At 48.0% G+C, this 16543-nt stretch overlaps 1 protein-coding gene across 2 annotated transcripts in view; it reads right to left on the reverse strand.

Annotated features, from left to right (window-relative positions):
* Positions 1-1945: 1945 nt before the first annotated feature.
* The window catches only part of AP3B2 (adaptor related protein complex 3 subunit beta 2), a 54465-nt gene continuing 39867 nt past the window's right edge, over positions 1946-16543 (reverse strand). For both annotated transcript variants that reach the window (XM_038747193.1, XM_038747192.1), the window contains exons 21-26: positions 12087-12193; positions 10534-10765; positions 7684-7768; positions 5825-5922; positions 3427-3565; positions 1946-2901 (exon numbers count right to left, since the gene is read on the reverse strand). In XM_038747193.1, coding sequence (XP_038603121.1) covers positions 2751-2901; positions 3427-3565; positions 5825-5922; positions 7684-7768; positions 10534-10765; positions 12087-12193 — 812 coding nt within the window. In that variant the 3' untranslated portion in view covers positions 1946-2750. The remainder of the gene's footprint in view (positions 2902-3426; positions 3566-5824; positions 5923-7683; positions 7769-10533; positions 10766-12086; positions 12194-16543) is intronic.

Consider the following 16543-nt stretch of genomic DNA (forward strand, 5'->3'; position numbering starts at 1 on the left):
GCCTGTCCAGCTGCAAATACCATATACAGGTTGGGACTCACGTGGTTGTATCCCTGAACAGGTGACTCAAATTTGCACATGCAGCAGGAGAAAAGACATATTTTTTTTTAAACCAAATCTAAGGTGGCAGGGGGCTGGGGGGTGTTGCCCAGAAGAAGAAACTAATTAGGGCGGGTGCGTATTAAAGAAAAATAATACAAAGTTGCATTGGGGAGTGGATAGAGCACAAGCCTGGGAGTTAGGTGGTCATGGGTTCTAATCCTGACTCCACCACTTGTCTGCTTTGTGGCCTTGGGCAAGTCACTTCACTACTCTGTGCCTCAGTTACCTCATCTGGAAAATGGGGATTGAGACCGTGAGCCTCACATGGGAGAGGGACTGTGTCCAACCTGATTTGCTTTTATCCATCCCAGCCCTTAGTACAGTTCCTGGCACACAGTAAGCCCTTAAATACCATAATAATAATTATTATTATATTAGGCTGATCTTTCACACAGCAGTCACTGGTGGTACCTGTTTGGCTCTATTGTCTTTAGAGCCAAAGGGAATTAATCTTTAACATCCATCACTCAATCAGTTGTGCTTCAGAGCACTAATTGTATGCAGAAGGCTGTACTAAGCACTTGGGAGAATACATATAACTGAATTTTTTATGGTATTTGTTAAGCGCTTATTTGCTAAGCACTCTACTAAGCGCTGGAGTCAATACAAGGTTAACAGGTTGGACTCGGTCCATGTAATAATAATAATAATAATACTAGTAATTGTGGTATTTGTTGAGCATTTACTATGTGCCAGGCACTCTACTGGAGGGGGAATACAAGCAAATTGGGTTGGACACAGTCTCAATCCCCATTTTACAGCTGGGGTAAGTGAGGTCCAGAGAAGTGAAGTGACTTGCTCAAGGTTACACAGCAGACACGTGGCAGAGCCAGGATTAGAACCCAGGTCTTTCCAACTCCCAGGCCCGTACTCTATCCACTAGGCCATGCTGCTTCCCTCAACTTCCTTCTCTGTGAGGTTTAGAAGCTTAGAGAGACAAGTGTTAAGTGTATGCAGGAGGATGCAGAACTACAGTGGGAAAGGTCAGCAATCTACTTTCAAGGAAGGTCTCTATCTGGTCTTTCACTGGACTCCAGGTAGCTGGCTAGGAAAAGGTACCTACCCCAAGTTGGCATTCTCCTTCTTGTTCTGCCTGCACTTATTTATCCGTTTATCCTTCCAAACTTTTGCTCTCAGTAGCTATGGCATTGCTTCATTCTCTTCTATTTGTGAATGGCTTGTGTAATTCATTCAATCGAATTTATTAAGCACTTACTGTGTGCAGAGAACTGTACTAAGCACTTATTAATAATAATAATGGTAATAATGGTATTTAAGCACTTACTATGTGCCAAACACTGTTCTAAGCGCTAGGGTAGTTACGAGTTAGGTTGGACACAGTCCCTGCCCCTCATGGGGTTTAGTCTCTTAATCCCCATTTTACAGATGAGGTAACTGAGGCTTAGGGAAGTTATGTGACTTGCCCATGGTCACTCAGCAGACATGTGAGACTGTGACACATTCTAGACTGTGAGCCCACTGTTGGGTAGGGACTGTCTCTATATGTTGCCAACTTGTACTTCCCAAGTGCTTAGTACAGTGCTCTGCACACAGTAAGCACTCAATAAATATGATTGATTGATGTGACAGAGCCGGGATTAAAACCCACATCCTTCTGACTCTCAGGCCCCTGGTCTATCCATTCAGCTTCCCTATCACACTGTATGCTCATCTAGGGCAGGGACTGTGGCCCTTCCTCTTTCAAATCCTCTGCTTAGTATGGTGTTCTGCACACAGAAAGCACTTAGTAAATACTATCGATTGGTTGACTGAAGTGTGTGGCAAGTCTTTCCCGGCTTCAAATCCCCCTCCACACCCTCAGAAAGGTCCAGAAAGGAAGGAGGAGCTGGGATGCGGCAGATATTTATTGGGTGGTTTTGTCGATAATAAACAGAGCTAGACTGAAGCCAACACGTCAAGATGACACAGTGACTGAGCAGTGTTGGGGCCAGGTGGAGGTGAAAATGGATTCCCCCAGGGCCTTCCCTTGGCCTATACTCTAAGCCCCAGGCAGGGCGGGTTTTCTGGAAGGGATACATCCACTTTTCTCCTCTCCCACCTCCCAGCCAGTCTCCCATCCCTCCTGGCCTGATCCTGTGCATCCTCCACAGGTGAGAAGTAGGTGAGGGGGGCATTGGGAGGTGGCTGTGGGGATGGGGGTGACTGTAAACTCGTGGGTGGAGGATGTGTCTGTTTATTGTTATATTGTACTCTCCCAAGTGCTTTCAACAGTGCTCTGCACACAGTAAGCGCTCAATAAATATGATTGAATGAGTGAATGAGGCAGACCCCTTCTTGGGGGAGGGGGTGGGCATCAGGTGGCCCAGACAAGGCAGTCAGACATGTCTCTGAAGTTGGTAGACTTGGTAGTCCTGTAGACTAACTCCCCCAACTGTGTTGTATTGCACTCTCCCTAGTGCTTAGTTCAGTGCTCTGCACACAGTAAGTGTTCAATAAATAACATTGGTAAATGGATTGATTACAGTAAATAGGGCAAAGAGCAGTTGCTGAGCACTGTCCTCAGGGGCCCAGGCTGCAGAGTGGGCATGTTGAGACCCTGGTCCTGCTGGCAGTGAGGGAGGGGGAAACAGAAAGAGGAGCCAGGGAGGTCGTGAGTTTGGGGGCTGGGGGGGAGAAGGGAGGGGCAGTCACTGGGTCAGGGCCTGGATGACGTCCTTCACCAACATGGTGCCGATCACCATCTTCTCGCTGTTGACCGTCAGCTGGGCCGCCCCACCCTCCTTGATATCCAGGGTGATCAGGACCAGGCTCCCACTAGTCACTGTCTTCGCAGCAAACCTAGCGAAGGAACAGGAGGGTGAGTGACAAGGGCAAGATCACCCCTCCATAGCTGCCAGTCTGTAGCCAGCCTGGCCCAACATGCACCCTATGCCCCGAGGAACCAGCTGGGTGCACTTCAACTCCGGTCCAGCTCGTTGTGACCAGGGAATGTGCCTATTGTTATCCCCCCCCACCCCAAATGCTTAGTATAGTGCTCTGCACACAGTAAGCGCTCAGTAAGTTCGATTGAATGAATGAGCACAAGGCGTCTACTGGCTCCCTTCCTCTCCCCACTGTCCTCCCACAGGCTGCAGGAGCAAGCAGTTGCCCCCCTCACCCAGCTGACTCAAACTGGCCCTAAGAGCTGGAAGTGTACGGAGGCGGTCACACGTAGCCCAAATGCCCGTTGATCTTCCAAGATTTCAGGGAAATTGTGGGGTCCACCTATGTAGTTCAGATTGGCAGGTGAGGAGTGGCAGAAAGAGGGAAGGGAAGAATGCTGAGAAAGGGGGAGGGGAGGGAGGGCTGTCCTGCTGCTATTACCTGTATTCCTTGTCTGCCCCACAGGGCACCCGGCTCACATTAGCAGCAGACGTCACTCTCTGCACCACGGCATGGTCATTCTGGCATCTTTCTGGCAGGGTCAGTTTCTCCGTGATCTCGCTCATCCCGGTAAGCTTTCCTGGGAAGTAGAGGAGTCCAGTGAGCGGTCACAGAAAAGGCCCTGAAAGCCAGAGAAGCCGTAGGTGGGGCAGGAGATGCTGGCCTAGCTTCCCAAGGGGGAATGAGGGCTGGGTTTTTTGTTGTTGTTGTTGTTGTTTTTAATGGTATTGAAATGCTTATTAGGGGCCGGGCACTGTACTATGCATTGGGGTAGATACAAGGTAATCAAATCCCACATGACTTTGACAGTCTTAATCCCCATTTTACAGATAAGGTAACTGACACACAGAGAAGTGAAGTGACTTGGCCAAGGCCACAGCCAGACAAGTGGTGATGCAAGGATTAGAACCCAGGTCTTTCCAACTTCCAGGCCCATGCTCTAGCCACTAGGCCACGCCAAACCCCTCCAGCCCTCAAACTGCTTTTGTTTTGTCCCAGGGCCCCCGATGCAGGGCTGTTCGCTGAGCGCTCAGAATGAAATGCATCATGGCAAAGTCCGAGGGAGGGGGACCGGTAGAGGAAGGGGGCTTGGGACACAAGTAGCATGAAAGGGAGATGTGGCCTGTCCTAGAGTTACTGAAGGATTGGTATCATAAGAGAGGAGGGACAGTGGTGTGGGCCAGTGACCCCAACACATCCTCAACCTGACTCCAGGTGAAGGCTATCATTTTGACACCACCACCAAGTCTTCTGCCCCCTCTCTTGTCTTCCCCCCAGTTCTTGTAACTCCTCATATAGCTGGCCAAAGAGAAAACAGCTCTCTGTCTTCAGGACATGCATGCCACGGTCCCCCATGAAGAGGAAAATCTAACCAATAAATCATTGAAAGGGGAGAGACAGACTTGGCTACATTTCTTTTGATCTCACAGTGTGATTCTGTTAAGGCTCTGTTTGCTTTCTTTAAAGTCTGTAACTCTAGAGGCCATGCTAATCTGTATGGTGGAATACTAAAAACCTACAGTGCCAGTATATCATTGATCCTGCCCTAGGTAGGGTTGAGGGAAATGGGGAAATGATAGAAGGAAGGAGAGAGAGCTATCCTTTTTTTTTTTCCTTAGGTTACATCACTGTATCATTTCAGTCTTTTGTGTTTTTTTTCCAGGCTCTCCACCTGTTTTGATTCTTGGATTGTAAAGCTCCAGTGGGGCGGAAGCCATGTCAAAACTGTCCTCTGCCCTTTTCCCCAGTGCTAAGCGCAGTGCTTCACAGGGAATAGGTGCACAGTAAACATGAATGAATGAGAGGGGACCAGAGAAGGCTGCAAGCCTTGTTGATGCTCCTCAGGGGATACCACAGGCACTATGCAGATGAAGGGAGCAAGCTTTACTCCTTCACTGTGGAAGGGAAAAATAATAATTGTGATGTTTGTTAAATGCTTACTATGTGCCAGGCACTTTAATAAGTGCAGGGGTGGATACAAGCAAATTGGGTTGGACACAGTCCCTGTCCCACATGGGGCTCACAACCTTAATCCCTGTTTTACAGATGAGGGATTAAGAGAAGTGAAGTGAACTGCCCTAGGTCACACAATAGACAAGTGGCAAAGCCGCGCTTAGAACCTAGATCCTCTGATGCTCAGGCTGTACCCACTCGGCCACAGCTGCTTCTTAGGGACCTTTCAGGACGTCCCAGGGCAGCCTAGACTTCCCCACTTTAGGCTTTAATACGAGGTCTAGTGAAGCAAGAGCACGGCCCGGCCTCAGAGAAGGGAATAAAACAGGGCAGCAGGGGCAGCAACCAGGGAAGAAAGTCTCTCCGACTTCCTCTCACCCCACCTGTTGTGGGCAGGGAACATGCCCACCAACTCTGTTATATTGTACACTACCAATTGCTTAGTACAGTGCCCTACACGTTAAGCGCTTACTAAATACCACTGATTGACTGGGGTCCTCCAACTCTGTGGCAGAGCTCCAAGGAGCTGGCTACGGGGCCCAGGGAGGGAGGGAGGTTTAGGGAAGGGGGCCCAGAGGTGGTAATTCCATCAACTTCCAGTCAGCTCCCGGCCAAGTGTCCCTGGCCATCCCCGGCTCCCGGGCCCTGAGCCAAGGCTGAGAAATCCTGATGGTTGACAGGCCCCACTTACCACGCATGGGACTGCCATTCAGCTCTCAGACGTTTCTTGGATCGGGAAGCCTGGTTTCCCAGGGCGCTTTGGGATGGGGTGGAGGCCTGCAGCTCTCAGATGTTTCTGGGGTTGGAGGCCGGGGGGATAGGGAAGGGCTGGTTTTCCAGAGTGTTAGGGACGGGGAGGTAGAAGTCCAGAAAGGTGCTCACTCACCTTGCTCCTTCTTGAACTCATTTTCACTCATGAATACGGGGGCCATCAACTCTCCCACCGGTGGCTGGATGGAGACGTAGAACTGGCGGGTGTGGGTGCTGGGGGGATGGGGAGAAGCAAAGAGGATTGAGGGAGAGGAGGAGGGCTCTTACTCTCTCTGCCCCCTCCTCCCAACCCCCAGGAAAATGCCAGGAGGGTTTTGCCATTTTTGCCCTGCCCGCTCCACCTAGCCTGGGTGGTGAGGGAACAGTCTGAGGTTGGTGGGGAAAAGGTTGCCCATTCTCATCTGGAGGAGTCAGGCATGTTGGCCTGGTCCAAGGCATTCCCACAGAGGCTGGTTCAGTGCTGGGGACACAGACCAACCTGAATTTGCACTTCCAATAATCCAACAGTTAGCTGCCCTGCAGATTGTTGCTCCTTAAGGACAGTGGCCACATCTCCTTCCTTCCTTCCTTCCTTGAGCCCCTTCCTTCCTCTCCCCCTCGTCCCCCTTTCCATCCCCCCCCATCTTACCGCCTTCCCTTCCCCACAGCACCTGTATATATGTATATATGTTTGTACATATTTATTACTCTATTTATTTTTATTTATTTTACTTGTACATATCTATTCTATTTATTTTATTTTGTTAGTATGTTTGGTTTTGTTCTCTGTCTCCCCCTTTTAGACTGTGAGCCCACTGTTGGGTAGGGACTGTCTCTATATGTTGCCAATTTGTACTTCCCAAGCACTTAGTACAGTGCTCTGCACACAGTAAGCGCTCAATAAATACGATTGATGATGATGATCTCATTCAGGAGTACTTTCCTAAGAGCTTAGGACATTACTTGGTGCATAGGAGAGGCTCAGTAAATACTACTGGTAGATTGATTGGATATGGAGGGCAGGGCTCTGGTTCTCTAGGCATTTCCCCCCGCAACCCCTCTGCTCTTTGTTCTTAGCCTAGACTGTAAGCTCGATGTGGGCAGGGAATGTCTACTTATTGTTGCAGAGTACTCTCCCAAGTGCTTAGTACAGTGATCTGTACACAGTAAGCACTCAATAAATACAACTGACTGACTGACTAGTGGCAGCAAACAAGTCTTCCTTGACCCTCTCCACTTGCCGTGAAGAGGTGGCATAGGTAGGTGCAGTCTGTGTGGTATTTAAGTGCTTTTAATGGTATTTAAGTGCTTACTATGTGTCAGGCTCTGTAATAAGCGCTGGGTAGATACAAGATAAATGGGTTGGACACAGTCCCTGCCCCATGTGGGGCTCACTGTCTGAATCCCCATTTTACAGATGAGGAAACTTGAGGCCCAGAGAAGAATAATAATAATTATGGTATTTAAGTGCTTACTATGGGCCAGCACTGTTCTAAGACTGTAGAATCTTAGTTATAATTGTAGTTCTAAGATTGTTCTGTTGTAGATACAAGGTAATTAGGTTGTTTGACGTGGGGCCCACAGTCTTAATCACCATTTTTGCAGATGAGGTAACTGAGGCACAGGGAAGTTGCAACTTGCTCAGGGTCACACAGCAGACAAGTGGCAGAGCTGGGATTAGAACCCAGGTCCTTCTGACCACCAAACCTGTGCTCTTTACCTCTCTACTTGTTTTGTTGTCTGTCTCCCCCTTCTAGACTGTGAGCCCGTTGTTGGGTATGGACCGTCACTATATGTTGCCGATTTGTACTTCCTAAGCGCTAAGTACAGTGCTCTGCACAAAGTAAGCGCTCAATAAATATGATTGAATGAATAAGCTACAGGGTGACAGTGAAGCTCTCAGCAGGGACCCAGTTTGGGGGGCCGATCCCACCCCTAGCTTCTCCCCCCCAGCTCCATCCCTGCCCAGAACCAGCAGGCCAGCCCCAAACCTACCACAGCTGGAAATTAGCCGCCTGGGTGGAGTCGCAAAAGTCGATGCCCATGATGGCTGTGACAGCATCCCCAGATGCCAGGGATTCTGAGGGTGCAGAAGACAGAAACCATATCAGTCTTCTGCTACTTCTCATCACCCCCTCCCACGTCCCCGATTGGCTCAAAACTCCCTAGTCATGTCGGCCCAGCCCCCATCCTTAGTGCTTAAGGATTCGTTGCCAAATTGTACTTTCCAAGCGCTTAGTACAGTGCTCTGCACACAGTAAGCGCTCAATAAATATGCTCAAATAAATTAAAGCTTTTGAGTCAGTCTATCAGTTGGTACTATTTACTGAACACATACTGCCTGCCGAGATCTATAGTAAGCACTTGGGAAAGTACAGAAAATATAAGAACAATATTGTTATTGTTAAAATATAACACACACATTCCCTGCCCACAACCACCTTACAGTCTAGAGGGGGAGACCGACATTAATATAAGTAAATTGCAGATATGTGTATAAGTGCTGCAATAGGTGTCCTAGCCTTGGCATTTGTACATGCATAATTTGTGTAATTATTCAGCTCTTTCATCCTGATATACTTGCACTGCTTCCCAGCGGGTTCCCTTCTTCCTCTTGCTCCCATTATTTGTAAAGAATTTTTGCCTGCCTGCCTGCCTGCCTCCCCTGTTTGATTGTAAATTCCTCGAGGGCAGGGAGGGTATATCCTGCTTCAGCTGTCCTCTTCCAAGTGCTAGTAAGGTGCTTTGCCCTCAGTAATAATCATAATAATAATGATGGCATTTATTAAGCGCTTACTATGTGCAAAGCACTGTTCTAAGCGCTGGGGAGGTTACAAGTTGATGAGGTTGTCCCACGGGGGGCTCACTATTTTAATCCCCATTTTACAGATGAGGTAACTGAGGCACGGAGAAGTTAAGTGACTTGCCCAAAGTCACACAGCTGACAATTGGCGGAGCTGGGATTTGAGCAATACTCAATAAATACCTTTGCTCGATGGATTGAGCCCAGCCCAAAGGGCCCCCCGGCATTCCACCCATTTTCTCACTCTCCTCCGGGCATCACCTCACGTCCTTAGCACTTTGTCTCTCACCCTGCCATTATCATCAATCGTATTTATGGAGCGCTTACTGTGTGCAGAGCACTGTACTAAGCGCTTGGGAAGTACAAGTTGGCAACATATAGAGACACTACATTCCCCATCTAGCATTCCTGCCTACACCCCTTCGTCCCTCCCAATTTGACAATCTCTTTCCCCTTCTCCAGACTTTCATTCAGTCACTCAATCGTATTTATTGAACACTTACTTTGTGCAGAGCACTGTACTAAGCACTTGGGAAGTACAAATTGGCAACATATAGAGACATCCCGACCCAACAACGGGCTCACAGGTAGAAACAGATGCGTGTAGGAAAAATAATTTTAGGGCTGTTCACAGCTAGTCAGCTGTGTTTGTCACACCTTGTGTGCTGTCTATACCAACTAGAATGTAAGCCCTAGTGGGCAGAGAAGGGACCTTTGTACTATGAGCTGGTATAGACATCTCACTGAATCAATTTTGTATTAAGTAATGGATCAAGACCACATCTTTTTATGGTGGATCTCTGCTTGATCTCAGAACATGCTATAAGTGGGGCTCCTTCCCCAAATGGATGGGATTGGAGGGTAGGGAGTCTCTCTTCTCTTATCCCATGGAGTCCCCAGACTCCCTTGGGGGAAATTTGGGATCCAGGATTTTTTTAATGGTCTTTGTAAACGGTTACAATATGCCAGGAACTGTGCTAAGCGCTGAGATAGCTACAAGCTAATCAGGTTGGACACAATCCGTGTCCACCATGGGATGCACAGTCTTAATCCCCATTTTACAGATGAGGTAACTGAGGCACAGAGAAGTTAATTGACTTGGTCACACAGCACACAAGGGGCGGAGCAGGATTAGAACCCAGGTCCTTCAGACTCCCAGGCCTGTGCTCTATCCAGTAGGCCAACATTATTGAGGTCACTAGAGGCTTTCGCCGATTAATTCCTCTTTTTCCCAGCTCACTCTCCCTTCTGTGTCATCAACGGACTTCAATCACTGTCTTAATCTTAATCTTTGGACAACTGATATTTGCTCCACCTCCAACCCCACAGCACTTATGTGCATATCTTTAAATTATATATTATAAATTATCCATATTACTGTCTGTCTCCCCCTCTAGACTGTAAGATTGTTACGGGCAGGGAATGTGTCTGCTAATTCTGTTGAATTGTACTCTCTCAAGAGTTTAGTACAGTGCTCTGCACAGAGTAAGTGCTCAATAAATAAGATTGTTCAAAAATGGGTGTGGCCTTGGGGATGGGAAGCGTCCCCTGATGCCAAGGATTTTGAGACCAATAGAAAAGTCAAAAACACTATTTTTCACTGTTGCAACTAAAAGGGCTGGGAGCCATACTGCAATAATAATAATAATTATCAACTACTATGTGCCAGGCACTGTACTAAACCATGGGGTAGATATAAAATAATCGGATTGGTCGTAGTCCCTGTCCCACGTAGTGTTCAGTCTTAATCCCCATTGTACAGATGAGGTATCTGAGGCACAGAGAAGTCTAGCGACGTGCCCAAGCTCACACAGCAGAAGTGGTACAGAGCCGGGATTAGAACCCACATCTTCTGACTCCCAAGCCTGTGCCCTTGTCACTAAGCCACGCTGCTTCTAATCTCCAAGCGCATAGTACAGTGCGCTGCACTCAGTAAGCGTTCAGTAAATCTGATTGAGTGAATCTCTCGCTGTCTCTTCTCAGTGCCCACCAGCACCCAGCTCAGAGTGGGACTCGGGCGTCCTGCCGCCCGCCGGGCTCACCGATTTCTGGGAACTCCTGGATGCGCATGCCGGACTGCAGCTTGGGCTCGTGCACGCGCAGGCTCTTCACTTCGGAGTCCGTGTTGTTGGAGAACTGGATGTGCACGGCCAACATGTGGGGGTCGGTGGGGAAGGGCTGCCGGCTGAAGAAGTACTCCACTGACAGCCCCTCTCCCGTCATGCGGTGCAGGAGCTCGTAGGTCTTCCCTGCGTTGAGCCCGGGACTGAGCAGCTGAGACCGGGACGGGCCGGAGCAGCAGACGTCCGGTAGGGCGGGCCGGGGGAGAGGAAGCCCGGGATAGTAGAGAGGGAGATAATAATAATATTAATGATCATTGAGAAGCAGTGTGGCCTGCTGGATAGAGCCCGGTCCTGGGAGTCAGAAGGACCTGGGTTCTAAACCCAGCTCTGCCACTTGTCTGCTGGGTGACTTTGGGCAAGTCACTTCACTTCCTCTGGGCCTCAGTTACCTCATCTGTAAAATGGTGATTAAGACTGTGAGCCCCATCATCATCATCATCATCATCAATCGTATTTATTGAGCGCTTACTGTGTGCAGAGCACTGTACTAAGCGCTTGGGAAGTACAAATTGGCAACATATAGAGACAGTCCCTGCCCAACAGTGGGCTCACAGTCTAAAAGGGGGAGACAGAGAACAAAACCAAACATATTAACAAAATAAAATAAATAGAATAGATATGTAACAAAATAAAATAAATAGAATAGATATGTAACAAAATAAAATAAATAGAATAGATATGTAGGACAGGGCCTGTGTTCACCTGATTTGCGTGTATCCACCCCAGTGTTTAATACAGTGTCTGGCACATATAATTGCTTAATACATACCACAGTTATTATTAATACAATACAGTATATGTAATTATAGTATAATGTACACTATGTAATACATATAATATTATTATTATATGTGTTAAGCACTTACTGTGTGCCAAGAACTGAACTAAGCACTAGGGTAGATACAAGATAATCAGGTCCCACATGGGGGTCATAGTCTAGGTAGGAGAGTGACAGGTATTAAATCCCCAGTTTACAGATGAGGGAACTGAGGCCCAGAGAAGTTGACTTCCCCAAGATCACACAGCAGGTAAGAGGCAGAGGCAGGATTGGAACCCCAAGTCCTCTGATTCCCAGGCCCTTGCTTTTTCCACTAGGCCACGCTACTTCTGAGGACACTAGTGACTCTGAGGTCTGCCGCGGCAGCACCCTGCCCCCCCGAACCCCCAACCTCAGCCCCCGACCTGCAGCGTTGCTCAGTGGAAAAAGCCCGGGCTTTGGAGTCAGAGGTCATGGGTTCAAAGCCCGGCTACACCAACTGTCAGCTGTGTGACTTTGGGCAAGTCACTTTTCTGGGCCTCAGTTACGTCACAACCTGATCACCTTGTAACCACCCCAGTGCTTAAAACAGTGCTTTGCACATAGTAAGCACTTAATACCATTATTATTATTATTATTATTAATAATAAGAAGGAACCTGGGCCACCTCTCCACCCTCAGTGGCTCTGCCCACCCAGCCCCCACAGCCCCTCACCGTGGGAGCCAGCGTGCTGTCAGTCAGAGTCAGCCCCTCCAGGTCGGTGACCAGGCTGGTGGACACAACTTGGGGGGTTGGGATGGATTGGACGCAGGGAGGAGTGACTGTAGGAGAGACACAAGAAGAGGTCCATGGGAATGAAGAAGAAACATTTCCAGCTGTCCAATTTTTTTCCAACCCATCCTTCCTCACCCACCCCAGCGCTGCAGTGGAGAGGGAAATACAATGAATTAAATCCAAATTCTCTACTATGTGCACAGCAGAAATTCAGGTGCCCTGGGTATGTGTGCAGGCACCGGGATGGGGGGCCCCAAATCCAGGGCCTGATTCAGTAGAGGCAGAGAAAATTCAGGGAAACTGTGGCGCTTGCCCAAGGTCACAGTTACTTTGTGTTAGGCACTGTACTAAGTGCTGGCGTGGGTACGAGCAAATCAGGTTGGACACAATCCCTGGCCCGCATGGGGCTCACAGTTGTATTCCTCATTTTACAGATTTGGTAACTGAGGCCGAGTGAAGTGCCTTGCCACACAGCAGACAAGTGGCGGAGCCAGGATTAAAACCCATTACCTTCTGACTTCCAGGCCAGTGCTCTATCCACCGCTTAGTACACTGCTGTGCACACAGTAAGCACTCAATAAATACGACTGAATGAAAGAATGAACTCCACGATGCTGCTTCTCCAAGCAGTTGATGCCTGAGGAATTTCCAGTCAATTGGCAGACTACCACTTTCCCGTATTCAAATCCCTACTAAAAATCACTTCTCCTCCAGGAAGTCTTCCCTGACTTCCCTTCTCTTCCCCCTCCTATTCTCCCTCCCTTCTGTGTCACCTATGCATTTGGGTCTGCATCCCCTATACACTTTGATACCCACCACCTCCTGCCCCAACAGAACGTATGTCCATATCCTTATACTCTGCTGCTTCCCCTATCTGTAATTTATTTTAATGTCTGTCTCCCCACACTGTATTGTAAGCTCCTTGAGGGCAAGGGTTGTGTCTTCCAATTCCATTGTACCTCCCAAGTGCTTAGTACAGTACTTGGCCCACAGTAAGAGCTCAATAAATACCACTGATTGATTGAAGACAGAGCTGTCAAGTACGCTGAGCATTAAAGAGAAGATCTACATTAGAACTGGGCTCTTGTGCCATGATGTAAGGATGTAATTTGCTGGACTTCGGGGGAATTGGCCTGGTCAGGAGGTAAGGAGAAGCAGTGTTGCTTAGTGGAAAGAGCACGGGATTGGGAGTCAGAGGTCGTGGGCTCTAATCCCACCTCTACCATGTGTCAGCTGTGTGACTTTGAGCAAGTCTGTGCCTCAGTTACCTCATCTGTAAAATGGGGATGAAGACTGTGAGCCCCACGTGGGACAACCTGATTACTTTGTATCTACCCCAGCATTTAGAACAGTGCTTGGCACATAGTAAGTGCTTAACAAACGCCATTATTATTAAGTCTCCTGCGTAAATGGTGCACCAAAGGAAGTAATGAGAAGCAGCATGGCCTAGGGGATAGAGCACAGGCCTGGGAGTTAGAAGGACCTGCGTTCTAATCCCAGCTCCACTACCTGTCTGCTTTGTGACCTTGGGAAAGTCATTTCACCTCTCTGTGCCTCAGTTCTCTTATCGGTAAAGTGGGGATTAAGACTGTGAGCCCCTTGTGGGACATGGACTGTGTCTAACCTGATTAACTTGTATATACCCCAGCACTTAGTACAGTGCCTGGCACATAGTAAGTGCTTAACAAATACCATTAAAGAAAATGAGGCTAGTCAGGGGCAAGGAGACAAAAACCTTCCTTTGGCCCAGTCTGGGCCAGAGGGTTCAGCACCACGGACAGGATCTCCACTGGCCAGAAGCCCCTTTCAGGGCTCAGGCTCTGGGCGGGTTGTTGGAAAATAGACCCTGCTCTGACTGACCTGGCTCTAAGAGGGTTTGATTACATCAGCCCTGTTGTTGGTCCAGTATTCATTCAATCAATCGTATTTATTTAGCACTTACTGTGTGTAGAGCACTGTACTAAGGGCTTGGGAGAGTACAATATAAACACATTCCCTGCCCACAATGAGTTTACCGCCTAGAAGGAGAGACAGACATTAATAGAAATAAATTACAGATATGTACTAAGGGCTGGGGAGAGTACAATATAAACACATTCCCTGCCCACAACGAGTTCACCACCTAGAGGGAGAGACGGACATTAATAGAAATAAATAAATTACAGATATGTACATAAGTGCCATAGAAAGGACATGCCTCTGGGAATTACGAGACCTGGGTTCAAGTCCCGGACAAGTAGGGAAATATCTACTGGAGCCATGTCACGAATGGGGGAGGTTTCTGATGGTTTCATTCCGATAACGAACGAGACTCCTGAGCAAGCCTAATTAAAATCACAACTCCTCCAAGTGGTCTTCCCCGACTAAGCCCTCATTTCCCCCGACTTCCTCTCCCTTCTGCGCTGCCTATGCACTTGGATCTATGCTCCTTAAGCATTTGATTTGCACCCCACCTTTAGCTCTGCAGCACGTGTACATACCTGTAATTAATTTTCACCTCCTCTAGACTGTAAGCTCCTTGTGGACAGGAAACGTATCTACCAACTCTGCTTATTACTGATGGCACTCTACAGCACGTATGCACATACCTGTAATTTATTTTCACTTCCTCTAGACTGTAAGCTCCTTGTGGACAGGAAACGTATCTACCAACTCTGTTATATTGCAGTCAGTCAAGCAATCAAATTTATTGAGCGCTTACTGTGCAAAGCTCTGTACTAGGCACTGGGGAGAATACAGTACCTCAACAGACACATTCCTGTACTCTCCCAACCACTTAGTACAGTGCTCTGCGCACAAGCAAGAGCTCAACAAATATGATCAAGTGATTGATTGATGGAAGAACCAGGAATCATCATATTTTCAGGAATCCTGAAAATAAGTGACCAACGTCAGTGGTGAAGATGGCAACAGCTACCAAGGCCAGAAGGATTATGGTGCTATTGGCACAACATTAGCCCAAGACTGGTTATTTGGGCCATTAATAGGACCTCCAAGAAAAAGCCTTTGTGTGCACTTCACAGTGTGCTTCACCCTGGCCCACCTGTTTGCCCACCACATGCCCCAGCTGAGGGCCGGCTGGCCAGGCGAGAGAGTGCCCGTGATGCTGCATAAACCACTATCGCTAGAATCGATGCCTCACCATCGGCTTTAAAGCACTCAATCACCTTGCCCCCTCCTACAACGCAGCCCGCACACTTCACTCCTCCAATGCTAACCTCCTTACTGAACCTCAATCTCGTCTATCTCGCTGCCGACCTCTTGCTCACATCCTGCCCCTGGCCTGGAAGGCCCTCCCTCCTCAAAACTGACAATTACTCTCCCTCCCTTCAAAGCCGTATTGAAGGCACATCTCCAAGAGGCCTTCCCTGAGTAGGCCCTTCTTTCCTCTCCTCCCAGTCCCTTCTGTGTCATCTTGACTTGCTCCCTTTATTCAGAAGCAGCATGGTGTAGTGGCTAGAGCATTGGCCTGGGAATCAGAAGGTCATGGGTTCTAATCCTGGCTCTGCCACTTGTCTGCTGTGTGACCTTGGGCAAATCACTTCACTTCTCTGTGCCTCAGCTCTTACCTCATCTGTAAAATGGGGATTGAGACTGAGCCCCATGTGGGACAGGGACTCTGTCCAACCCTATTTGCTTGTACCCACCCCAGCGCTTAGTACAGTGCTTGGCACATAGTAAATCCTTAAATACCATTATTATCATTATTATTATTATCACTATCTCCCCCATCAGCCCCACAGCACATATGTGTGTACATATACATATATATATATATATATATGTATATATATAATTTGTTTATATTAATGCCTGTCTCCCCCCTAGACTGTAAGCTCATTGTGGGTGGGGAAGGTATTTATTGAGTGTTTACTGTAAGCAGAGCACTGTACTAAGCACTTGGGAAAGTACAATACAATAGAGTTGGTAGACACCATCCCTGCCTTAAATTGCTTGCACTCTAATGTGGGAGACAGAAATTAAAATGAATTACAGAGAGGGAAAATAGTAGAGTATAAGGATATGTTATATAGGTGTTGTGGGGTTAGGGTAAGTGCTTAAGGAATACACAGACAAGTGCATAGGTGACAAAGAGGGGAGGGAGGATAGGAGAAATAATGATGGCATTTATTAAGCGCTTACTATGTGCAAAGCACTGTTCTAAGAGCTTAGTCAGCTTGTTTGATGCAGAGGTGGATGGGCAACCACTGGAGTTTTCTGAGTGGTGAAACATGTCCTGAACATTTTTGTAGAAAAATGATCCAGGCAACAGCGTGAAATATGGACTGGAGTGGGGGGAGACAGAAGGCTGGGAGGTCAGCAAGGAGACTGATGCAGTAATCAAGGCAGGATAGGATGAGTGATTGTATTAACATGGTAGCAGTTTGGATGGAGAG

The sequence above is a fragment of the Tachyglossus aculeatus genome, chromosome 5 (genome assembly GCF_015852505.1).
Source record: "Tachyglossus aculeatus isolate mTacAcu1 chromosome 5, mTacAcu1.pri, whole genome shotgun sequence".
In the NCBI taxonomy this organism is placed as follows: domain Eukaryota; kingdom Metazoa; phylum Chordata; class Mammalia; order Monotremata; family Tachyglossidae; genus Tachyglossus; species Tachyglossus aculeatus.